The sequence below is a fragment of the Conger conger genome, chromosome 8 (genome assembly GCF_963514075.1).
Source record: "Conger conger chromosome 8, fConCon1.1, whole genome shotgun sequence".
In the NCBI taxonomy this organism is placed as follows: Eukaryota; Metazoa; Chordata; class Actinopteri; order Anguilliformes; family Congridae; genus Conger; species Conger conger.
In genome coordinates this window covers 16,605,842-16,632,232 of record NC_083767.1, presented here as the reverse complement: position 1 = coordinate 16,632,232, position 26,391 = coordinate 16,605,842, and the positions used below count along the sequence as shown (strand labels likewise).

At 42.1% G+C, this 26,391-nt stretch overlaps 1 protein-coding gene across 1 annotated transcript in view; it reads left to right on the top strand.

Moving 5' to 3' along the window:
• The window catches only part of LOC133134995 (semaphorin-3C-like), a 28,968-nt gene extending 16,544 nt beyond the window's left edge, over nucleotides 1–12,424 (top strand). Inside the window, exons 7-18 of the mRNA XM_061251711.1 lie at nucleotides 205–324; nucleotides 767–909; nucleotides 1,325–1,439; nucleotides 2,143–2,212; nucleotides 3,694–3,838; nucleotides 4,655–4,877; nucleotides 5,514–5,602; nucleotides 6,323–6,364; nucleotides 6,472–6,629; nucleotides 8,170–8,240; nucleotides 8,494–8,624; nucleotides 9,453–12,424. Coding sequence (XP_061107695.1) covers nucleotides 205–324; nucleotides 767–909; nucleotides 1,325–1,439; nucleotides 2,143–2,212; nucleotides 3,694–3,838; nucleotides 4,655–4,877; nucleotides 5,514–5,602; nucleotides 6,323–6,364; nucleotides 6,472–6,629; nucleotides 8,170–8,240; nucleotides 8,494–8,624; nucleotides 9,453–9,800 — 1,655 coding nt within the window. The 3' untranslated portion in view covers nucleotides 9,801–12,424. The remainder of the gene's footprint in view (nucleotides 1–204; nucleotides 325–766; nucleotides 910–1,324; nucleotides 1,440–2,142; nucleotides 2,213–3,693; nucleotides 3,839–4,654; nucleotides 4,878–5,513; nucleotides 5,603–6,322; nucleotides 6,365–6,471; nucleotides 6,630–8,169; nucleotides 8,241–8,493; nucleotides 8,625–9,452) is intronic.
• The last annotated feature ends 13,967 nt before the right edge of the window (nucleotides 12,425–26,391 follow it).

The window sequence follows — 26,391 nt, the reverse complement described above, 5'->3', positions numbered from 1 at the left end:
GGGTGAGTAAGTGGGGTTTGGGGGTGGGTGAATGGGCTTTGGGGTGAGTAAGTGGGGTTTGGGGGTGGGTGAATGGGCTTTGGGGTGAGTAAGTGGGGATTTTGGGTTGGGTGAGTAGGGTTTGTGGTGAGTAAGTGGGGTTTGGGGGTTTGGGGGTGGGTGAGTGGAATTTTAGGTTTTTGTTCAGCTGTCGCTTGTGCCCAGACCAGGAACTCTTCTCCGGAATGTATATTGACTTCATGGGAACAGACGCTGCCATTTTCCGGAGCCTCACCAAGAGGAACGCCGTCCGGACCGACCAGCACAATTCCAAATGGCTGAGCGGTGAGGGGAGATAATTTGTTATTTAGTTATTTAGCTGATGCTTTTATCCAAAGCAACTTACAGGTGATGAGGCTAAGCAAGGGACAATCCCCCCTGGAGCAATGTGGGGCTGCTAAAGGGCCCAACAGCTGTGCAGATCTCATCATGGCTACACTGGGACTTCAACCACCAACCGTCTGGGTCCCAGTCACGTACCTTAACCCCAGAGATTAAATACCACAGCTGTGTCACTCCTGATCTTTACACAATCTAATTCTTATCCTAGCCTTTATTCACATTAAGTCTTGTGTAATCAAACATTTATTAAGTTTAATCTTTAGGTGATTAATTTTAACTGCGATCTTTAACTCATGAAATTGCTTTTGTTTTATTCACCGCTGTAATGAATGAAGAAATGGGAATTCCGCAGTGGTTTTGAGGTCTGGCTCCTGGTCTTTTGCAGAACCCATTTTCATCGATGCCCAGCTAATCCCCGATGGCTCCGATCCCAACGACGCCAAGCTCTACTTCTTCATACGGGAAAGACTGATGGACAACAGCGGCAACACCAAACACATTCACACCATGGTGGCAAGAGTGTGTCCGGTGAGAGTGTGCATGAGTGTGCCCTGATCTCTGATGCACAGCAGCTTCTGAGATACTCAAACTAACCCATCTGGCACCAACAATCATTCCATGGTCAAACTCACTTTGATGACATTTATTCCGTGTTCTGATTTGGTCTGAACAACAACTGAGCCTCTTGACCGTGTCTGCATGCTTTTATGCACCGGGTTGCTGCCACATGATTGGCTTATTGGATATTTGCATTAACAAGCTGGTGTACAGGTCTACCTAATAAAATCGTCACTGAGTTGTCCCCATCTTTGATAGTGTGTCTACTACATACTGTATATTACATGTGTTGAACTGGTAAATTGGTAGTGTTGTTGTTGTACCAGGAAGGCAGATTCTTGGCTTTCAGTGTGATAAGTAGGATGAGTGAAGCTCTCTCTTGCAGAATGACATTGGCGGTCAGCGTAGTCTGGTGAACAAATGGAGCACCTTCCTGAAGGCTCGGATGGTCTGCTCAGTGGTGGAGCCCGATGGAACAGAGACGCACTTCGATGAGCTGGGTCAGTGAGATGTACAGACCCCATCCTCCAACCGTCCAACAAACCGCCCTCCCAGCCGTCCCCCAAACCATCCCCCAAACCTTTCCTCAAACATCCTCCAACCATCCACCAAACTATCCACCAAATATCCTCCAACCATTCCTCAACTGTCCATCAGACCATCCTCTAACCATCCACCAAACCAATGTACCAAACATCCTGCAACCATCCACCAAACATCCTCTAACCGTCCAACAAACCGGCCTCCCAGCCGTCCAACAAACCGGCCTCCCAGCCGTCCACCAAACCATTCCCCAAACCTTTCCTCAAACATCCTGCAACCATCCACCAACTACCCACCAAACCGTCGCTAAACCATTCCCCAACCATCCACAAAACTATCCTCCAACCATGTACCAAACATCGTCCAACCATCATCCTAACCACCCTCCACCCATCTATGAAGCCATACACCAAACATACATCCAGCAAACATACTCCAACTATTTCCCTACCTATATACCATACTATCCTCCAACCATCCATACAACTGTCCAGCAAACCATCCACCAAGTGCCAACTGTCACCCAACCAACAGCACTTACCCCCAATCTGAAAGTTCTTTACCTGCATTAGTCAGGTCTCTCCTGTCTGTAGTTTCAGCTGTAGAGGAAGGGAAGCTGTGATCTGGTTTTTAATTCTAATCCTTTCTGTTCTTTTCCAGAGAACATATTTTTACTGGAAACCGAACATCCCAAGAACCTTCTGCTGTTTGGGATTTTTACATCCACGAGGTAGGTCAGCCTCAAATACTTTTTCCACTCTGAAATCTGACTACAGTGCATGATGGATGTCAGCAGTGCAGGATTTAGTGTCCATAAGGACACACATGCTGTTTAAATGTCAAACATGTAAAAACGCCATGGGGGTGAGGGGGGTGAGTCTCGGAAAGACAGTAAATTTTGTGTGACTTCCATGAAGTTACTCCTCAGCTCCGCTGCTGAGATTGTCTACTGACTGCTCAGCCCATCTGGCGAAAATGTGCAGTGACTTCATGGCTCAACTGGTGGGAAGACGCAGTAATTTGCAGCTGCAGCCCGGAGTTCAGGAGGCTGTGTGCTTGTCTCCTCAGCTAATGGAGTATAACAGTTATTAGTTATCACAGTTACAGTAACTTAGCTGAGTGACTTGTAAAAGTGGAGGAGTATTATCATTATTACTAGTCATACAGTTATTTCGACACAGGAATATCCATAGGCCATGATTTATAATGCATGTAGTGTGTATTTATGACTGTAGGATGTTTATGAGCCTAGCAGTCTCACGGTTAGGAGAGGACCTGTTTTGGGAGCGTTTATAGGCACAGTTAGCCGCATGTTTAGGAGAGGTTATGCGTTATGGGCATTTATGAACCCAGCAGTTTCACGGTTGGGAGATGTGCGTTCTGAGCGTTTATGAGCGCTAACCCAGCTCACGGTTAGGAGAGGACTCGTGTTTTACAAGCCCGGAACAGCCTTGTGGTTGCGGGAGGGCGTGTGTTCTGTGTGCTGTCCCATGCCCTTATAAAGCAGTACTGCAGCCGCTCAGTGAGGTATTCCATCCACAGCCAAGGCAAACAGGGGCACACCACATTATTCGAACGGCGCGTTTCTTCCTCTGCCTGTTTGAGCCTTCTCTGTTTACCCAGCTCACTGAGGCTTTCCGCCATTCACGCTGTTATTCCTGCCAGACCGCACACTCCCGCTAGGATCCGGGTTCGGCGCCTCCTGCAGGAGTGTGCCAGTGAACCCACCCAGATCAAATAACCGGGAAATACGGAAATACAGCCAGGGCACTAAGGGAGCTCCATTATCCAGCACAGGAAGTGCATTCCCTGTGCATGCGGCTCTGACAGGAAGTGTGTTCTCTGCCCTTGTGGCTCAGACAGGAAGTGCATTCATTGCCGCAGCATCTCTGACAGGAAGTGCATTCTCTGCCCCAGTGGCTCAGACAGGAAGTGTGTTCCCTGCCTCAGTGGCTGACAGGAAGTGCATTCACTGTGCATGCGGCTCTGACAAGCAGTGTGTTCTCTGCCCTATTGCCTCTGACAGGAAGTGCATTCTCTGCTCCTGATGCTCAGACAGGAAGTGTGTTCTCTGCCTCAGTGGCTGACAGGAAATGCATTCTCTGTCCCTGCGGCTCAGAAAAGAAGAGCATTCTCTATCACTGTGGCTCTGACAGGAAGTGCATTCTTTGTCACTGTGGCTCTAACAGGAAGTACATTCTCTGTCCTCAGCTCGGTGTTCCAGGGATCGGCAGTGTGCATGTACAACATGGCCGACATCCTGACCGTCTTCAATGGCCCCTTCGCTCACAGAGACGGACCCAACTTCCAGTGGATCCCGTACCATGGGCGGATCCCGTTTCCCCGCCCAGGCACGGTGAGTCTGGGGTGGGAGAAGCTATTTTGAGCATGTGGAAGGATGCCATATGGGATAAAGGCAACACTAACAAGATTAAGGCTGTCTTATTATTTTATTTTCCTTTCACTTTTAGGTTATCCATGTATTTCTCTCTCTCTCTCCCTTTCAAAAGAAAGTTGTGAATTGCTTGCTTTCTTCCTGTACAACAACTGCACGGTCACTTAAAAGCATGTTCGGCACCAAACAAGAGAGCTGAGGGGGAGAGCACTGAACCCTCAGAGTTTCAACAGAAATGCAAAAGCTTTCTTGTCCAAATCATTGCACTTTCCTACTATTGGGTATATAAGTAGGCAAGTATACTGGCTTGGACATGGCCCTGGTGTTATTTTATGCTTATCTACTCTCATATGTTCAAATAAAAACAAATGAACTCAGTGAGCTGGGGAGGATGGACTCCATTTTGAGCTGCTCAGACTGCATAGTGCCGTTCTGAAGGGTTCTCACAGTTGTGGTTTTGTTCAAGGTTCAGGGCTTTATTCTTGTGTTTAAGTGACATAAATCAGAACAGGATGTTCCCCTCAGGCCCATGTTTCACTGGGTCCGTCTGAACCAGTACGCTCAGCGGCTGAACCCTGATGTCATTCCCTCCCCCTTAACTGAAGGGGTTTGAGTGAAGTAAAGTATCTGGAATGAGCTAACTTCCAGCCATACAGGAGAAGAGCATTAAAGCCCACTCGCAAAGCAAACACATATGAAGGCCATTTTCAATGTCAACATGACGGACAATAATCCTTCAATACAGATGATACATTTACATTTGTAATTTACCCATAGTGCCCTGGGGGAGCCTTCACCCCCAGCCTGCGCTCCACTAAAGAGTTTCCGGATGAGGTGGTGACGTTCATCAGGAATCACCCGGTGATGTTCAATCCCATCTACCCCGTGGGCAGGAAGCCGCTGGTGGTGCGTGCGCAGGCCGACTACAAGTACACCGCCATCGCCGTGGACCAGGTTACCGCCGCCGACGGCCGCTACCAGGTGCTGTTCCTGGGCACAGGTAAATGAGAGGAAACCAACCGAGTAGTTCTTCCGGGGGGGCACAGCAAGGGCCGATCGGCTGTAGGATTTCTGCTGTGCCAACTTCTGCTCTTAATTATTTAATTAGATAACTAATGCCTCGATCAGACATTTGTATATGTTCCAGCTACAGCTGCAGACTGTTAGTGTATCCTGAAGATTGTACTGTGCTCAAGTACAGGAGTGAACCAGCATCATTTCTAGAGCTGTCAGAAAAATAAATGAAGGTAATTGGTTCGAACAAAAACCAGCTCACAGACCGGCCCTCCAGGACCGGAGTAGTGCACCTCTGGTTTATTCATTTGTTGGCTTATTCTTTGGTTGACTGGATGACCAGGGATCATCACATCGCAGTCTGAGGGTTGCAGGCTGGTTTTCCACCCTCCCTTTACCTGGGAGTCAGGTGTGAAGGCAGTCTGGCTAACCAGTAGCACTAATTATTCAGTTAACTAAATATGTAATAACAAACAGGGCTAGATTTGGATTTGAGGGCCACATTTGGATGACAGATTGATTGATCAGTTTGTTGGTTTCTTTTATTAGTTATGTTGATGTATTGATTGATTGGCTTTGCGTTGTTGATTTGTTGGTTAATTGATTGATTGGTTATCATCAGATAAAGGAACGGTGCAGAAGGTGATCGTTCTCCCCACGAACCGCTCACTGGATGAGGACCTGATTCTGGAGGAGCTGGAAGTCTTTAAGGTTTGATCAGCCCTGTAGATACAACACCTTTACAGATCTTTACAGAGAGGTTTACACACCTTTACTGCAAAGATTTATGCATATTCACACCAGAGATGTGCGCACATTTACAGTGAAGATTTACACATTACATTATTGGCATTTGGCAGACGGTCTTATCCAGAGCGACGTACAGTTGATTAGACTAAGCAGGAGACAATCCTCCCCTGGAGCAATGCAGGGTTAAGGGCCTTGATCAAGGGCCCAACAGCTGTACAGATCTTATTGTGGCTACACCGGGATTAGAACCACCGACCTTGCCTGTCCCTGTCATGTACCTTAACCACTATGCTACAGTGTGTGTGTGTGTGTGTGTGTGTGTGTGTGTGTGTGTGTGTGTGTGTGTGTGTGTGTGTGTGTGTGTGTGTGTGTGTGTGTGTGTGTGTGTGTGTGTGTGTGTGTGTGTGTGTGTGTGTATGTGTACGTGCACGCATGTGTGCATGTGTTTTTCTGAACTCGCTCACCTGCTCTGCTGCAGTAGAAGAGAACCAGGCCTTTACCTGTGTCTGATCACCAGCAGCTGTCTGTGCTGCCAGAGTACACAGAATGTTCTAGATGGCTGGAGAATGTGTGATCCCTGTTTCATCTCTGTATTAAGCATGCTGCTGGCTTTCATTCTAAGACAGGGTGTACATCGCAGCAGAATATTTCCCTTTGACTTACAATTATTGTCTTTTCCAGAAAGAGGCCCCAGTGACACATTTAAGAATTTCCTCGAAAAAGGTTAGTTAACACAGTCACAGTGATTCTGGTTTGATCAGATTGATGTTGGTTTGATCAGAGTGATGTTACTTTGGCAGACATTGAGGTTTGCACTGTTTGTGTTTCAGCAACAGCTATATGTGAGTTCGGAGTACGGAGTTTCCCAGGTGTCTTTGCACCGTTGCCATGCCTACGGATCAGCATGTGCAGACTGCTGTCTGGCCAGAGACCCCTACTGTGCCTGGGATGGCCTTACCTGCTCACACTTCTACCCCCTGGGCAAAAGGTACTGCCATTGCCACTTAAAGGTACAATAGGTAATTTCAGACCTCTAACGGTCAAGAGAGGAATAGCAGCAACAGACACCTGCAAACCACAACACTGTTTATCCCTCCCCCTTCTCTGTAAACACGGTTACGTTGAAACGCCATTGGCTGTGGCAATTAGAACCAATTTTGAACCAATGAGCTTGACTAATTGTACAGTTATACAATGTTTTGGTACAGAGTGTAAACTCTAAACACAGGCAGAGGGTGAGGCAACATGTCTTTGAGCCTTTTTCCATGATCGGAATGGATAGGAGTCTTGTAACAATGTTTTAACACAAAAATCTTGCTTATTGTACCTTTAATATTTACCCCAATTATCCTTCATGATTTTGCCCCTACCTGATGGGCAAAAAAGTGCTGCAATGGCACCATAATAATTATCCCAATTAATCTACATCACTCAATCAATTGCTCCATAGTACTTACCCCAATGACCGCTGGTGATCGCTGGTACAGACCACCTTTGCCCCATGTACTCTACAGTATGGACTAGGGTTGGGGAATATACCGTGATATTATAAGTATTCATAAGTATTTTTTTAGCACTATGATGATCATCACCACCATGTAATGCATTGCCATTTTAAATTTTGTTTTCTTTATACCTGATGAGGTAGTAGGAAGTAAACATCCACATAATAAACATCTGTTAGGTACTGATAAGACAGCCAATCAGCAGCAAGGTCATACAGCTTCCATGTGACCATGTGATGTGTTTTTGATTGGCTGGCTTATCAACCAAATAGATACTGTATCAGTTGATGTTTTTCTCCAGAAGCATATTACGTGGCCTCTGAAGTTTGGAGGTTTACTTCCCCACACTGCATCAGGATGATTAAGGAAAAAAAGTAGAAGACATCAGATACGCTGGCTCTCAGCGATGATTGTTACTGTGCTTACAAAAATATTTGATAATCATCAATATGGTTTAGCCCTAGTACTTACCCTACCGCCCCTTCTACCCCACACAGCCCACATTCCCTACCCCACAGGGAGAGGACACGGGGTATTAGTTTCTCCGTGTGTGGTGTCCAACATTTTGCAGTGCAAATTCCATGTTTTTATTGCAAACATAGAACACAGAACCATTATTATTCAGGATCACTGTATAAAAGTCCAATGGTAATAAAAGGCTTTTCTGTGTTCTTCACAGTAAATCTTTCCTTTCCTTGCTACAAAGGTATAGCAGTGGCTACAGTCCCATATTCAGGTTTAGGTTTAAGGTTGAGGTTGAGGTTGAGGTTTGAGAGCAAACCTCTGCTCCTTCTAAAACTCTGTTTCTCATCATTCTTGGCTTCTTGGCTGACTTGGTGTGGAGCACCTCTGGGGATTGTCTATCACATAGTCAACAGATTCCGCCGTCTCTGGTTGAGGTAATCTGTTGTTCATTTGGAATCAACAGAGAAATAAAACATTTTGTTCTGTGTGCGTGTGTGTGTGTGTGTATGTGTGTTTGTGTTTGTGTTTGTGTTTGTGTATGTGTGTGCGTGCCTGTAGCAGGAGGAGCAGAAGGCAGGATATTATTCACGGGAACCCTTTGACACAGTGCAAGGGATTCAATCTGAAAGGTAAGATTTATACCATGTACACCAGACATATGACATGCATGCAATCGCATGATTTTCTGTGCCAGAATTAATGTGACCCCAGCTCTCCTGCTGAGCACAAAGCCATTGGCCCAGCTGCAGGCCTGCCGTGCTGTGTAGCCAGTCACACCTCTCTCAGATCTGTGTAGAACTGTGTTCATTTGTATGTTTGTGTATTTAGGTAAATGTATTTGTGTGTATGTGCGTGTTTGACATCCGTGTGTGTGTTTTGCAGAGTACAGGAATGCTGCAGAGATGGTGCAGTATGGTGTAAGGAACAACACCACTTTCCTGGAGTGTTTGCCAAAGACCCCACAGGTCTCCATCAAGTGGCTGATTCAGAGGGACAACGATCGGCGGAAAGAGGTGGAGTCTCACACTGATATAACAGCTGTTTTCTGTGGTGTATATTAGCACAGGTTTAGCACAGCGTATGATCACTAGCACAGCGTGTAGCCCAGTGTCATTTGGTATAGTTAATTAGCACAGTTTAGCACAGACTGTAATAGCAGGGTTTGGAACAGTGTATGTTAATTATCACAGTGTTTAGCATAGTTTTTAGCACAGTGTATTTTTATTCATGCTGTGTTTTGTGCAGTAATTGTTAATTAGCACAATATTTAGCACAGCCCTGCTGAAAAAACACAGTTTAAGTTGGGACCAGTTCAGACCAGATCCATACTCAACATGATTTGACCAGCTGAAACTACTGTATGTTTTGAATCAAATTCAAGCTGGCCATAGCGGGATTTTACACTAGGGATTGTTTAACACACTGTAGGCTTAATTAAATGAACAGTGTTTATCACAGTAGTGTTTGTTAATTAGCACAGTATTTAATGCAGTGTTTGGTCATTTTTAGCACAGTGTTTAGCACTGTCAAGGCCAGCTCTACTTATCTCCTCAACGCCTCAGTGTCTGCAGGTTTTCACTCTGACCGTGTGCTACACCATTTCACTAATTATTTAACCTGCTTGGTTTGGATAATAAGCTAAGTGAAATCAGGTAGTGTAGCACGTGGTCAGAACAAATACCTGCAGACACTGTGGCCCGCAGGACAAGGAGTTGAGTAGCTCTGGTCTAGGCCTATGTTAATTAGCAGTATTTAGCACAATGTTTATAACAGCGTACATCATTTAGCACAGTATATTAGCACAGTATAGTTTACTAAGCACAGCGCGTTTCCCCGCGCAGGTGAAGCTGAGCAACAGGGTGGTGTCGACGGATCACGGCCTTCTCTTCCGCTCCGTCCAGCCCATAGACCAGGGCCTGTATTACTGCCTGGCCACGGAGAACAGCTTCAAGCGCACGGTGGCTAAGATCCGCCTGCGGGTGCTAGGCTCGCTGACCGACGGGCAGTCGCCCCTCAGGGTCACGCAGGGGGCGGTGAGCGCGAGCGAGGCGCTAGCTATGCAGCGATACTGCAAGGAGCAGCAGCAGGCCGAGCGGGTGGGCCTTCTGAGAGGAGACCTGGCCAAACTGAAGAAGATCGTGGAGCACAGGAAGAGCAGGAGCCGCAGAAACCCTCTCTCTCAGGACTAGGCGGGACAGTGGGTGAGGCTGGGGGTTTGGTGTGGTGTAGCTGGGAGGGGCGCACGTACACCCACCTATAGATGCTTTGCTGATATGTGTTCGGTCTGATTTATTCTTCTCCGTCGATTCTACGCAGAGACTATGGCGTACGTACCGCATAGATGCGTTCCCTACACCGTAGCCTACACCGTAGCCTGATGTGCACCTCCACAGAAATGTAACTACACATAACGGCGATGCAGACCACAACAACTGTGATTGGTCCTCTTGGTAGCATCGCATTACACATTTCCGGCCGCTCTGCCATTGATCAGTTTCAGTCGCCTGTGGCTGTGTCTGAAACTGCAGTCAGTTGACTTGATGCCTTGTTGCCTGATTAGTAATCAGTCCTTCCATGGCGACTCTGGAGGTTCCTTTGCAGCACGCAATTGAGATGCGCTTTGAAGACAGAAAGATGTCAGAGTGAAAGTATAGTAATTACGTAATGCGCAATTACAAGCAATTTAGCTGGCTAGCTCACGGAGGCTTAAAACATTACATACGTTATTTCAGTGTGTCAAGCAATTAAAATTTTGCTTCAAAAGTATAACTAAAACAAAATGTCGAGCTCATTGTGTACTTGCACTTGTGGACAAGCTCTTTTACAGTTCCTTGCAAACTCCGCCGCTGTTTTCACCCGCTATTAATTTCACGCAAGAATCATACGGTTAATCCCAAATGATTATGGGATGTAATGCCTGGCGAAAACTAGCAGAAAACAAATTGCAGAGTGACGCAGACACCCCAGCGCACCCCAGTATAAATGCTCACAGCAATGTAGGCCCCTTGCGTAGACTACGCCGTTGGCTCTGCATAGATTCAGGGCAGAAGTGTAAAGGCTTTACAGTTAGTGTGGTGGGTTTCTTATACAGTTGTTCAAAGTGCATGGTTTCATTTACAGAATGTTCACTATTGATGTTCACTCACATGATATGAATGTTATTTGAAATTCTCGAAGAGGGATGGACAATCTTATCCATGTGGGCGTAGGTTTTTGTTTTATCCCAGTGCAAAGACACCAGATTCTACTGACCAATATCTTAATTGAAGACCATGACACTTTAATGTCATAGTGTAGGCTAAAAAAAAACCTGCACCCACATCGACCCTTTCCTGATAAGATTAAACATCCCAGCCTTTTTCAATGAAAATGAAGGAAACTATTTCAGGTCCTGTTTGGTAGGATTATTTCAATAGAAGAAAAATAGTCAAAAATAGTCTAGAAAAAATTATCTGTGTACGTGTGTGTGCGTCCAAGTACCCAAGCGCTTTTTTTGGGTCTGACTCCCCAAAAATGCCAGATAGCATTTTTTTATTTTCTTTATCCAATGAAAAAAAAGTGTGCATACGTGTGTGTGTGTGTGTGTGTGTGAGAGAGAGAGAGAGAGAGAGAGAGAGAGAGAGAGAGAGAGAGAGAGAGTGTGTGTGTGTATGTGTGTGTGTGTGTGTGTGTTTTCCACAGAAAGTTAAAATGAGTCAGCCCAGCTGTGCTCTGAGTGTATGAGTGCATGGGTATTCTATTACCTGTACAAATGCAGGGAATTCACTCCACATTCACAGATCAAAATTCATCCTCACATTCAAAGAGTTCATGCATTTTTAAGTTAAGCAAAAAATTGACCAAAGCCCTTAACTGTAATAAGGGCTCAACTGTGTTTCAGCTAAAGTGAGGAGTAGAAGGAAGAAAGTGTTTTGTCATTGGTGAATTGAAATCTGCACATTTTAAAATATTGTAAACATATTTTTGGAGTCAGAGGATGACATAATTTCTCTTGTAATTAAATATTTTCTTTGGAGGAAACTGCATTTTTGTCACCATTTTATTTCCTGGTTAAAGTTTCTTCTCTGTGATACAGCATGCTTTGTCAGACATAATCATAACTTTGAACTTGTTTAAATGATCTATATATGAATTATGAGGCTTCTGCCATTTGAAATCTGTCACAGAATTGATTATACAAACTTAAAAGTTATTGCACTTAGATCCCAGAATAATATTAGTGTTTAGTAGCTACCTGCTATGATGATAATGTCATAATGCATGTGATGAATGTCCAATTCAGTTATTATTCAATTAGATGATTGCTCTTTTAAACACTAGATTAAGGAGGAATGGAAATATACTGTGTGATATTCCCTGTGGAGTTTGTTGCATTGTACAGTTTTTGGTGTGTGTGTGTGTGTGTGTGTGTGTGTGTGTGTGTATGTGTGTGTGTGTGTGTGTGTCGAGAGTATTCATTGTTATTGTTGTGATTAACGTGTCATCATGTAAGTTTGAATGTATTTTGGTTTTTAAATTTATGATCAAATCCTGTATATAATTTAGGAATGTTTCTTCAGGTGTTTTAGACCAGATCTGCAAATTGCAGATTGTTTTTCATTTTTAACAGTGCTGTTTATAATGAAATGTTTTGTCTCGTTGGTTTGAAAGATCAAATTTATTGTCTTAATATTTTAATAATTTGTAAACTTTTTGCAATAGGTTTTTTTTGTTTGTTTTATTTTAAAAATTAAGAACTTACAATGTACATGTATTTTTATTTATGAATGTAATATCCTCAATGCCTGCTTCATTAAAATGGATATGAATTTGATTCAAGTCATTGTGTTTGAAAATGGAAAAAAGATTCGTTCCTGGGTCTGATTGGCAGATATGTGAAACAAAATGCGTACATACACATCTCTGCCAGCAGAGGGCGAAGTTGCCTATGGAATATATTTAAAAGCTCTAAACTCAGAGGGTTTGGTGACACTAGGTTTGGCCTAGTCACTGATTGTTTTACATCCTACACATTATTTGTACCGGATTACGAATTTCCCTCATAATTAATGTAATGACTACTGTTTTTCAGGGTGATATTATAGTGAAATTGTGTTATGTAATGGCACTAATGATGAAATTACATGCAAATGTGTGATTGTGTAGATGAAAAGGAATTCACTGCAGGGGGTCCCCCCACTGTATTGAACCATCTTTCTTTTTTTTACATTAGTCTTAGAAAGACAGCAATATTCAAATAGAAAAATTACATTTAAAAGAAACACTCCGACTTTTCATTACAATTGTCTGATAGGTCTGATAGGATCTCACACCAAGTGTGTATATTCCTTTGCCCTAGCGGCATATTTTCAAAGCCAAAATCAGTTATCAGCAGATATTAAATTAAGAAGAAATTAAATAAAAAAAATAAAAAAACCTGAAATATGCAGCCTACATAAATAATGACCCCCACACATGAATGTTTGATGGAGCCACCTTTTGCTGCTTTAAGTCTTTTGGGGTAAGTATCTGCCAGCTTTGCACAATGTTTGAGCGTGATTTCTGCCCATTCTTCCGAACAGATTTGCTCCAAGTAGTTCAGGTAGGTTGGATGGACAGCAATCTTCAAATAGTGCCACAGATTCTCAGAGGGATGGAGAAGTGGGCTTAGACAGGGCCGCACATCATAGGACATTAACATTTTTGACCTTCACCTGCTCAAGCGCTACCTTGTCTTTGTGTTTGGGATCATTGTCCTGATGAGCTGTTCTGTTGCAGTATTAACCTGTACTTTTCGCTTTTCATTCTTGACAAGGTGCCCAGGCCATGCTGATGAAAATCATCCCCTCAGCATGGTGCTGACACCACCATACCTCACTGCATAATAATGGTGTTACTTCAGGCATGGACTGTGTTAGGTTTGTGCCACACATAGCAATTTTAATTGTTTGCCGAAAATCTCTATCTGACCACATAACCTTTTCCCACGTCTTAACCGGATCATCCTCATGCTTTTTGGTGACTCTGGGCCAGATCTGTGACAGAAGAGTGATTCCCAGGCAGAGGCCAATGATAAATAAAGCAATTCTGTATTCTAGGAAATGGTGCTTTCAGAGGGATTGAATGCATATGCCGCCTAATTGCATTTTTTTCTTTATATTTTTAATTTTAAATTTTAAAATAACAGTCATCGTTTGGAATTTTTGAATTTCATGACGTGATGTACACTGAATGTTTACCGCCAAATTAATCTTTCAAAACAATTACAATACTCACTGAACAAGACAGACTGCGTTAATTTACCAAAATGAGCTTTTCATTGTTATATTTTTGTCCGGTAAGCAGCCTACTTAATTTTGATGTTATTATGTTTGAATTGTCCGTGTTATCCACTTATGTGCATTAGTATCAATTGGTTCCTTTCATAAGTCGTTCTTTTGCGATAAATATACCTGGGATAAATATTATATAAAACTGAGTAACTGCTATTTCAAATATAATTAAATATAAACATATATCAGATAAAAAAAATAAAAAAAATAATGGGTCAGCCAAGAATATAGCCTACTGTATACGGAAATATCAAATATCATGTAGAATGACAAGACAAGTGTTTCACGACCACTGAATATATTGAAACATTTTTATATTTCTCAAAATAAAATGTAAAAATGTTGAGGGTTTTGTTTCAGTTAAGAATTACTTAGGATAAAATTTAACATGATTAATTTAAAATTCACTGACTTTTCATTCATTCATGAATCCATGATTTTTTTTAACATATGGGCCCAGGTTGTGGAGCAAGGCGTTCCCATGGATTGGACAGAACAAGGCGTTCCCATGGATTGGACAGAGAAAGTTGTTCCCATGGACAGGACAGAGCAAGGTGTTCCCATGGACTGGACAGAGCAAGGTGTTCTGGGGGCGACATTGGCTCAGGCAGTAAGCGCAGTCGTCTGGCAGTCGGAGGAATGCTGGTTCGATCCCCCGCCCAGGCTGTGTCAAAGTGTCCCTGAGCAAGACACCTAACCCCTAAATGCTCCTGACGAGCTGGTTGGTGCCTTGCATGGCAGCCAATCGCCGTTGGTGTGTGAGTGTATGTATGAATGGGTGAATGAGACGCATCAATTGTACAGCACTTCGGATAAAGGCGCTATATAAATGCCAACCATTTACCATTTACCATTTGATCCCATGGACTGGACAGAGTAAGGTGATCCCATGGACAGCATAGGGTTTGCTCTGGCTACGAAAGCTCTGACCATCACCTGACATCAGCCTATAACATCGGCTACGCAGACCTGACATCAGCCTATAACATCGGCTACGCAGACCAGACATCAGCCTATAACATCGGCTACGCAGACCAGACATCAGCCTATAACATCGGCTACGCAGACCAGACCTTGGCCCGTAACATTGGGTACGCAAAGCAGACATCAGCCTGTAACATCAGGTACACAGAGCAGAGACTGGCCCATAACATCGGCTAAGCAGAAGAGGCAGCTCTTCCCATTGCCTGCGTGGAGAGGTCTGCTGTGTCTATTGACTGCACAGAAGAACAATGGTAGTGGTTTTCACTTCCTTTCATTTCATTTGCATGTTCATGTATTCTGCTCGGGCATTCAATTTCAAATTCAGCATGTTTATCTGTTCCTCATGTCCATTCTATAGGCTGGAATTCCCAAGCTGTAGGAGGATCCAGGAGCAACACATCAGCCAGGATGTGACCCAGAGGGATCACACTGTGCTTGGGTAAGAATGGCATTCAGTTCATTCAAACTGTACAATAGTAAAACATGTTCCTGAACGTGCTGCTTCATATTGACTGGTGTCAAATAAAAATAAATCAGTTGGTCTCGCCATCTCCACGGATGGTGCAGTGGGTAGCACTGCCGCCTCACAGCTAGGAGGTCCTTGGTTCGAATCCCCGTTGGCTGGGGCCTCTCTTTGTGGAGTTTGCATGTTCTCCCCGTGTCTGCTTGGGTTTCCTCCGGGTACTCCGGTTTCCTTCCACAGTCCAAAGACATGCAGGTTAGGCTGATTGGAGAGTCTAAATTGCCGGTAGGTATGAGTGTGTGAGTGAATGGTGTGTGTGCCCTGCGATGGACTGGCGACCTGTCCAGGGTGTATTCCTGCCTTTCACCCAATGTATGCTGGGATGGGCTCCAGCCCCCCTGCGACCCTGTTCAGGATAAGCGGGTTCAGATAATGGATGGATGGATCTTCAATATTTTTCAGAAATTATTATAGATCTATTATATATTATTATACATTATTATATATTATTATGCAGTTGAAATTGTACTTCCCTCTAGGGTCTTTCAGCGAACTTATCCCTGGTTATGGGTATGCACTTTGTTGTACGTCGCTCTGGATAAGAGCGTCTGCCAAATGCCAATAATGTAATGTAATGTACTAATTTGGCAGTTTGTAAATACAGATGGACATTGTAATGTAGATTACAATGTCACTGGGCACTAAGCTGTTCTTTAGTGCTCACCTATGAATGCAGGTAAAAGGTCTGTGGTGGTGATAGCATTGGGTGCAGCTCTGTGGCGGGGGAGCCTTTCAGGTATCACAAGTGGGTCGATGTCTGTAGGAGGGGTGCTGGTGAATACAGATGTAACAGAGACCAATGCTAGCGTTTAATATAAAATTGTCTTCTGTAATATGTTTGAACCAGTTAAGAGCGCATCTGGAGAGACCAAAGCAGTTTTCAAGGTGAATTAGAATATTGTTGTCAATGGTTCAAAAGCTGCACTCAAATCTAAAAGATTAAGAATCAAAACCTTTCTGTGCTATGTTTAGATCCAAAACCTGACTGGAACTTCTCTAATGTATCTCTATAGTGTTTAGATGCTACGTTGATTAAAAACTAATTTTCAAGTATCTTGCTCATGATCAGTAAGTTGGATGTAGGTATATACTTGCTTCGGATTTAGAATCTAAATTTAATTTCTTTGAAAGAGGTTTCACAACCGCAGTTTAAAAAGCCTTGGGAAAAATGGCAGTCTCCAGAGATGTATTGACTATCTTTAGAGCAGTTGTTGAGACATGCTTAAAAACATTTTTTTTTATGTGGTAGGAATAGGGTCAAGATGACATGTTGAAGGTTTACTCTGTGCTACAATTTTACAAAGCCCTGCATCAGAAATGCTTGTAAAGCTTCTAATAGTGGCTGGCTTGTTACAGGGCTGATCATCTCAGTTGCCAGTGTTGACAATACCAGGTCTAATGGTTACTTTATTATTTTAAAAAAGTGTTAATTCTTCACACTTTGAGGCAGAAGCTTGGCTAAGAATGTCAGAGACTGGCCTTGGATTTAATAGGTGTCAACAGTACCCCAGAGTTGCTGCCATTCTCTCCAATGGACAAAATTAATTGGACAGATTGAATAGAAATTCATTCATTCATTCATTCATTATCCTAACCCGCTTATCCTGAACAGGGTCGCAGGGGTGCTGGAGCCTATCCCAGCATACATTGGGCGAAGGCAGGAATACACCCTGGACAGGTCGCCAGTCCATTGCAGGGCACACACACCATTCACTCACACGCACACACACACACTCATACCTACGGGCAATTTAGACTCTCCAATCAGCCTAACCTGCATGTCTTTGGACTGTGGGAGGAAACCGGAGTACCCGGAGGAAACCCACGCAGACACGGGGAGAACATGCAAACTCCGCACAGAGAGGCCCCGGCCGATGGGGATTCGAACCCAGGCCCTCCTTGCTGTGAGGCGGCAGTGCTACCCACTGCACCATCCCTGCCGCCTGAATACAAATTGAAATAGTCTATTCTTGAGGCTTGGCAGGGGATTACATCTTGTGATTCTCTTGATGGTCATCTTTGACTCATCTACACCTACATCCTGGGGAGTGTTCTTGATCTGTTGAACAGTTACTGTAGAAAGGGATTTCTCTTCACCATTCAAAGGATTCTTCTGTCATCCAATACACTTCCAGGCTCTGCAAGGACATTTACCATTGCTGAGCACACCAGTGCATTCTTGCTTGTTAACAATTTACTGATTTTGACACATCAAATTTTTTGACCAGGTCTCTATTGTGATTGTTTTTTTCTGATGATGGCCTTGTCACACTCAGAGCTCCCCTGTCCTAGCGTTTGCCGTTTCCTGTTTTCGAGTCTCTTGTTCTTGTTCGCTTTTCATAGTCATTTATTCACCTGTGTCTCGTTACCTGTTTTGCCTTCACTCATACCTGTTTGTCATTTCAGTCAATTTGTCAGTGTATTTATACCCGTCTGTTTTCCTTGGTTTTCTCTATTGCGCCCGTTTGCATTCAACCCCTGCCTGCCTGATCTTGTCAATTAATAATTTATAAATAATTCATAAGTTCTGCCTATTTCTGAGTTGCGGTTGGTTCTTCAGTCCTGGCGCCTGATAAGCCTGCTTTACAGGCATTGACACTTCTTATCCTGGTTCTTATACGAGTATACAGTTGCTGTTTCTAGTAGGCCTGGTTGTGAATGATTTCTGTGACAGATCCCGTTCTGTGGTTAAAAATCCATTTGTTCCCATTTGTATTTCCATTTAATGTTTCTCAATGTCCTCTCAAAGTTTCCTTTCCAGAGGCAGTTTCTGTTCAGTTTGTTCCATCTGGCCAAATTTGTATTTAACTTCCTCAATCTCTGTAGGACACTTTTTTGGCATTTTGCCTACTCCATTAGAAGTAATTACATCTACAGAACATTTATTGAGCATGAAGTATAATTTAGTTTTTCTTAAAAATCAATATTGTCCTTACCACAGGGCCTAGGGGGATCATCTCCAAACTCCAGTAAAGTCCAGCTCTGTGTGTGCCTCTTTGTTTTTAAGCAAGGAGATTTTACAGAGACTGTTTTTGTGTTGAGTTCCCCCGATTTTCAGCTGTGCAAAATTACGTGAATTATAATGAATTTAAAAGTAAATCAAAGCAATGAAGTCAAATATTTGGTTGCAAAGCCCTTAAATGCAATAACTGCACCATCATGTCCAAATCTCATTGACCAATCACTAGACATTTTGTGTCTTCCTTGGAAATGCTTTTCCACGCCTTTTTTCCAGCCACCTTCAGTTGATCTTTGTTTCAGGGATCATTATTCTGTCTTCAATCTCTTCTTCGGCAAGTGAAATGCATGCTCAATTGGATTTCAATCATATGACTGACTGGCCAGTAATGGAAATCTTCCCATTTTCCTCATTAATGGATACTTATGCAGTGTGTTTGGGGTCATTGAGTTGCTGCAGGATGAAGTGCCGGTCAATGAGGTTGGTGGAATTTCTTTCAACATAGCCAGACACATTCTGTCTGTGGACTTCCAAATTAATCTTCCTGCTGCCATTTTGTCCTATCTGTCCATACAATGTTGTGGCAGGACTCTCTCTGACTGTTCTTGCTGCTGATGAGAGTTTTGCATCTTGAAATATAGCCTCTACAATTCTGTAGCCTCAGGTCTTCTGCATACAGTGACATTTTCACTCCTGTCCTCTGGAGACTGCTGGTAGTCACAGTCCATTGTTTTGTGGTTTTCTTCACAGCTCTTAAACTATCATCAACTACAGTTGTCCTATTTGGCCGACTTTTACTGTATGGTTTTTATTTCTGAGTCCACCAGTGGATTCTTTCTTTTTCAAGACTTTCCAAACTTCTGTGCTATACCAGTCAATCCCTTGCTTGTAATAACTGCATCAAGCCTGCGATTCATTGACATCACTAAACTATTGCATTCTTCTTTTGTGATGCTTTTTCAGGCTTTTACTGCAGCCTTTTTCCGTTGTTGTTTATTTGGGGGAGGTTTTCCCTTCAATCTCCTCTTCAGGAGGTGAAATGCATGTTCAATTGGGTTAAGGTCTGGTGATTGGCTTCTTCACAGCTCTTAAAATATCATCAACTACAAAAGACACAAAACAGCTATTTCTGAAAAATGGTAAATGCATATTTACATATACATTCCCCTCCAAAATTATTGGAACAGCAAAGCTCGTTTGTGGTTGAGATAAAAACAGGAACACGAGAAAGAGTTCAGAATTTCTGCTTTTATTTCCTGGTATTTACACCTAGATACAGTATGTTCAACTACTTAGAACATAGCATATTTGGCATCAGACCACCCAAACATAGAATATTTAAGTAAATTATAGTAAATCACACTTAATATTTGGTAGCATATCCCTTGTTGCAATAACTGCATCAAGCCTGAGACCCAATGACATCACCAATCTGTTGCCTTCTTCTTTTGTGATGGTTTTCCAAGCTTTGTTCCAGAACTTTTGTGGCTCACCTCTGTACTTCTTTGAAAACTGTAATCTCGCCTTTCGATTCCTACTACTGATGAGTGGTTTGCATCTTGTGGTATAGCCTCTATATTGCTGTTCTCTAAGTCTTCTTCAAAAGGTTGATCATTTTTCCACAGATAGATACCTTCACCCCTGCCCTGTGGAGATTGTGATGCCACTGACAGATGTTTTGGGGTTTTTTTCACAGCTCACACAATGTTTCTCTCAACAACTGCTGTTGTTTTCTGTTGCTCAGTACAGCAGCGTTTTTTTTCTTTTTCAGGACATTCCAAGTTTTTGTACATGCTATCCCCAATCCTTGTGCAATGGCTCTGATCAATTTCCCCTCTTTTCCTAAGCTTCAAAATGGCTTGCCTTTCTTCCGAAGACAGCTCTCTGGCCTTCATTTTGGTTTATATTTTCTAACACAAATGCAGTCTTCACATGCAAAACCCAAGGCTAAAGCCAAGAGTAGACATTCGGAACTATTTATTGTTCATAAATCTAACAGGACACATCTGGGAAACCAGAAACACCTGTCATGTTCACATCATGTTCCAATACTTTTGTTCAAATTGGGTGGTCTGATACAAAAGGTGATATGTTCTCTTTTTTTTTTACATTACATTTAATTTGGCTGACGCTTTTATCCGAAGCTAGTTTGTTGATTAGATAGTCGATTAGACTAAGCAGGGGGCAATCCTCCCCTGGAGCAATGCAGGGTTAAAGGCCTTGCTCAAGGGCCCAATGGCTGTGCGGATCTTATTGTGGTTACACTGGGATTAGAACCACCAACCTTGTGGGTCCCAGTCATGCACCTTAACCACTACACTACAGGCCACAAAAATCAAGGGAATTGACCTTGCTGTTCCAATGCTCTTGGAGGGGACTGTAAATACCATGAAAATAAAAGCTGATTGTACTTTTGTCTCATATTCATCTTTTGATATCAAATCCAAATGCCTCCGATATATCACAAAAATAACTCATTACCATTACCATACTTTTGGAGGGCATGGTAGGTTCCTGTATTCACTCTTCCTCTGGATATCCTTTAATTTATACTCCATATATCAGGGGATTCCTTATTCCTTATTCCGTATGGTGTTCTCCACCTGCTTCTTATTCTATAAGCCAATATCTTTGCTTATTTAATACCAGCTTCATAATATTTTCAGAAGCAGTTTCCTTTTTATTTCCTGAGATTATATTTAATTTACAACATTCATTTTCTTTTTCATTCATAATTCTTGGTTAATTATCATGTCAAGTGAAGCATTATGCTGTTTCTAATCATCTCAGGTCCTGCTGTAATTTCCTTGGTTTCTCTTGCTTGACCATCTTTAATAAGGATGTTATGAAATTATATTCCCTCTCATTTCAATCCCTTGGTCCCTTGGTACCTCAGAGCAAACTCATCAAATGAGTTTCTTCTTCCAAATCATCCACATATCTCCTAGACCCTATACCCAAAAAGCTATTAAAGGAGCTTCTGCCTGTTCTTGGTAAAACAATTATTCACATAATTAAGTCTTTACTGTCATCAGGTTATGTTCCCATATCTTTTAAGATAGCAGAAATAAAGCCACTACTCAAGAAACCCACCGTCCCGGCTAATTATAGACCTATTTCAAACCTCTCTTTTTTATCCAAGAACCATTGCTCAACAGCTGTTTTATTTCCTACAGCCCAACATTGTGTATGAGAAGTTTCAGTCTGGGTTTAGGAAGCACCATAGTACTGAAACAGCCCTTGCTTTCTGAATTAATGATTTGTGTCTCTCCCTTGATTGTGGCTGTATCTCTATTCTTTTCATAATTGACCTACTACTGCGTAATGTAGTTCAAATTTTACAGATCTATTTGTTAGGGCAAGCAAAAAGCATTCCAGGGTACATTTCGGAGTACCCCAAGGATTGGTTTTGGGTTCTTTGCTCTTTTCTTTGCAATAGGCCTGTCTTAAAGATGTTAAGGCTTGGATGACCCCAAATCTATTCTGATTGAATTCAGATGAGACTGACATCTAGATAATAATTGTTTTCTTTGTAGTTTGATGGTTTCTCTGTTTCCGCCAAAGCAGTGGGTAAAAACCTTGGTGTGACTATTGATTCAGAACTTTTCAGACCCATATTAATAATATCATGAGAGTCGCCTTCTTCCACCTGAGAAACATTTCTAAATTAAGGAAGATGTTGTCCGTCCAGGATGCTTTGGTGCAGACGAAACATGTAATTATGTCCGGTAACTTCTACAGTGCCTCACACCCTACTTTGTTTCTTTGTCCTGGGGCATCTACCCCTCACCCCCGGAGCTCATGGACCGCTCCAACTGGGTTCCCCGCTCTGAGGTCCCGGACCACTGCAGCCCTGCTCCTGCCCTGGTTCATCCCCATGCTCTGACCAATCCTGAAGCTACAGAAGCATCCCGCCTGCCTCTCTGAACTGAGTACACTGTGCGTATAAAGCCATCACCATTTTTGTCAAAATCTCATACCTTTTTATCTCAGCTTTTTCCTCAGTAATCCATTCTTTTATTTATTTACTTATTGAGTCTTATTTTACGGTATTGCATTAATCTCTCACTCTCATTAATTTACTATTGTTATATACTATTGTTTTTATTACTGATATTTTTGTTATTGGTGTTCTATTATTTTATTGTCTTTGTACCATTTCCAGTGTTGTGGGCAGGTATTTTATCATCTTTTATCTTTACTATGTACAATACTTTGTATTGCAATCTTGCATGCAAGGCATTATAAATGAATTGTTTTCTTTGTATTCTTGTTGTATCTTTGTATTCTTGTTGCCTGTTTTCTGTTGGATATCCTTTAATCCTTTAATTTGTAAAGTGCCCTTGGTTTTCAGAAAGGTGCTATTTAAATAGAAGTAAATTATTATTATTATTATTATTATTATTATTATTATTATTATTATTATTATTGTTGTTGTTGTTGTTGTTGTTGTTGTTATTATTGTTATATATTATTTATAGTGTGTGTGCTTGGGTTTGTGTGTTTTGCATATTCAAAACAATACATCAATAAATATCAATAATCTACTGCATGAAAACTTTGTTTTGTTTTCATTTTTCCACAGATAAACATGATTTAAGCCCTCTCTGTCCCTATGTAAATCCGATCACAAAAGGATTTATTAATGACCATTTTCATTATTAAATGCGATCCAGCAGATGTAAATGGAACCCATGAATCATATGTAGATTAAAACATATGAAGATAATACACAGTTGGATCCAGTTATTAGCACTGCACAAAAAAGACAAACATTAGAATTATTGAGATAAACTCTGTACCCCGGGCAAGGTTCAGTTTGCTGGGATCTCACACCCAGCTGTGCAGGCAGGGATCTCACACCCTTGAGATGTCCTCTGTTGTCAATTCCAAGAAACTTCCATCCACCTCACAGACCTGAAGCATGAACCGCAAAGGAGGCCATTACATTAATGGCATTTGGCAGATGCTCTTATCCAGGGCAACGTAGAGTTGATTAGACTAAGCAGGAGACAATCTACCCCTGGAGCAATGCAGGGTTAAGGGCCTTGCTCAAGGGCCCAACCGTTCTGCGGATCTTATTGTGGCTACACTGGGGATTGAACCACTGACCTTGCAGGTCCCAGTCAATTACCTTAACCTTAACCACTGCAGGCCGCCCATTCCAGTGATCTACCTGTGATCATTCAGCGCCCTCTAGTGCTGGACTTATGAATATTTTGTGTCTCACTGTCACCATGGGATTCTTTACCCTCAATGTATGCTATAGAATATGGAAACACTACAATAAGGTTACATGAATTGGCATGAACTAAAGTATCTAGCTACTGAAACATTAAGCTGTTCAGCTTTGTTTATGTATATCTATGTCATGAATACAGGCTAACAACTACATTAGATCATGCAAATTCATATTGGAATGAGAAAACCACTGAATGTGAATCTGTTAATGCTTAATGAATTATACATTTATCCTATGGTATAATTATTCATGTAAGTTAGGAGTTAAGAAATACATTACATGAAAAGTGAATTTAATGCTAAATTAATGCATTTGTAAATCATTAATTTGTGTTAACAACTACATTAGTTAATGCCACCATGTCACCTTATTGTAAAGTGTTACCAAGAATATTAGTAATAAATATTAAAATTGAATATAATTACTGAAACAGTTCCTGTATGGTCAATTCATATAACAGAAATTGTCCTTGTTAAATGTCTTTACAGATAATAGTATGACTTTGGCAGCATAAGCATTCACAGTAATTTTCATGGGAGAGAGAAGGGGAGATAAATATATCGAGCTGAGAAATTATGTGTCAGTGAAGGGAAATGTTTCCAGGCTCTGGGGGGTGTGGGGAGGGGGGGTGTTTTTAGAGACCCCCCCTCCCTGCGGTCCCTACACAGCAGTTTGCCAAGTTCAGGCAGTGAACACAGCAATCAGGCCAGCCCAGAGGACCCTGTGCTAACGAGCTCCTCCTTCCTAACGAGCTGCTAATTGATTTGCTTTGTTGATTTGTGGGCTGCAGTAGCACTGGAGGTACTGGGCATGCCATCATTACTATTCACCTGTGAGTCCGCTGCCTGCAGGTGTAAGGTACTGATGGCTCTAAGGATGCAAAACACAAAATAAATCAGCTCTCAACACATACATTAACACACACACAGACACATTCACACACCGCACACGCACACGTATACACACTCACACATACAGTGGGGTCCAAAAGTTTTTTTCAATTAAAATTATATTATCAGCATAACTGGCATGAACTGGCAAAACCTGATGATCCATGTCATCCCAGCATTATTTGACAATGTTCCAAAGAGCATCTTGTGATATTACTGACTGTTGTCACTCTTCAAGTGCCCCCAAAAATGTTCAATGGGGTTGAGGTCAGGTTATTGTGGATTGTTCAGCACTCCTTGCTCTTCTTTGATCTTCTAGTTCTTGTAAATGCTTTGAAGTAACTAATTTATTTAGAAATGTTGTAAATCCTTATTTTCAGGATTACATGAACTGTATACAATGAGCTCCATAATGTTTGGAACAAAGACCAATGCCCAATCTTTTTTCTTGATTTGGATCTGTCATCCACAATTTTAAATGACAGCACTTTTTATTAATTGTTCAATTGAGTTTATATTGGGTGATTCACTTGGCCAGTCAACAATTTTCCAGTTTTTTGGTTTTGTAAAACTCCTTTGTTGCTTTAGCATTATGTTTGTGATCATTGTCTTGCTGTAGGATGAAGCACCATCTAATGAGTTTGGAGGCATTTGCTTAAACTTAAGCAGATAAGATGCTTCTGTACGCATCATAATCCATTCTGTTGCTGCTAACAGCAGCTACACCATCGCTGAAGATATGAACCAGTACATTTGGCAGCCATACATCCCACCACCATGTTTCACAGATTTGCTATGGTTTGAGTTTTGTGCAGTTTCTTTTGGTCTTCACACTATGCTCTTGCCATCACTCTGGTCTGTAGTTAATCTTGGTCTCATCGGTCCACAATACTTTTTTACAGAACTCTGTAGGCTCTTTTCTTTTAGGTACTTCTTGCAAACTGTTCTGCAGCTAACTACTGGTTCGCAACTTGCAGTGTCACCTCCATAGTTCTGTTTGTGAAGTCTTCTGTGGACAGTAGTTACCGATATACTCATGCATGAAGAGTGTTTCTGAGTTGTCGGAAAAGGTATTAGTGGTTTCTTTTTTTAAATGGTGAGAAGGTCTTTCCTGGCCTAGCAGGTGGTTTGCAATTATTGAGCTCACCAGTGCTCTCTGTCTTCTTAATGATGTCCCAAATAATAGATTTGGGTAAGCCTAAGGTTTGGCCTGAAATGTTTATTTCTCTGACAATCTCTTATATTCATGATGGCTTCCTTTATGTTGATTAGCACAACTCAGGTCCTCCTGTTGACAAATGCCAGTAACAAACTCCAAAGGCAAGTAAAGGCCTAAAATCAAGATGTGATATGAAAGCTCTCTTGCCTGTGCTAAGGAAGCAATTGAACACACTTGACTAATCAGAAAGACTTGTGTACCCTGAAATGCTGAAATGGGGGGGGGGGGGGGGGTTATGGTTAGGGTTAGTTTGATTACAAATTGTTGTTTGATTACAAATCTAAAATGACAGAGCCAAACTCAAGAAAATAAAAATGTCTTTGCCCCAAACAATATGCAGCTCATAAGATATTTTATAGCCCTTTTTTATAGCTGTTTACATAATCACACATAATTAGAAACCCCCACAAAAATGTCCTCTACCAATCTGGCATCATAAAGACACGCTCATGACGCACAATGATAAACACACTCTAATGGTTGCGTGTGTCTGTTGTGATAAACACTCTCCTGCTTGTAGTTGTATCAGTGTGGAGCTGTGCTAGACATTCTGTTCTGCACCTGGTTTCCATGGCGCTACCCAGTGAGGTTTATCCACATGACTGCACTGGACAGGCAGTGATGGCAATTTGCATACTCAGCCTCCTGTATC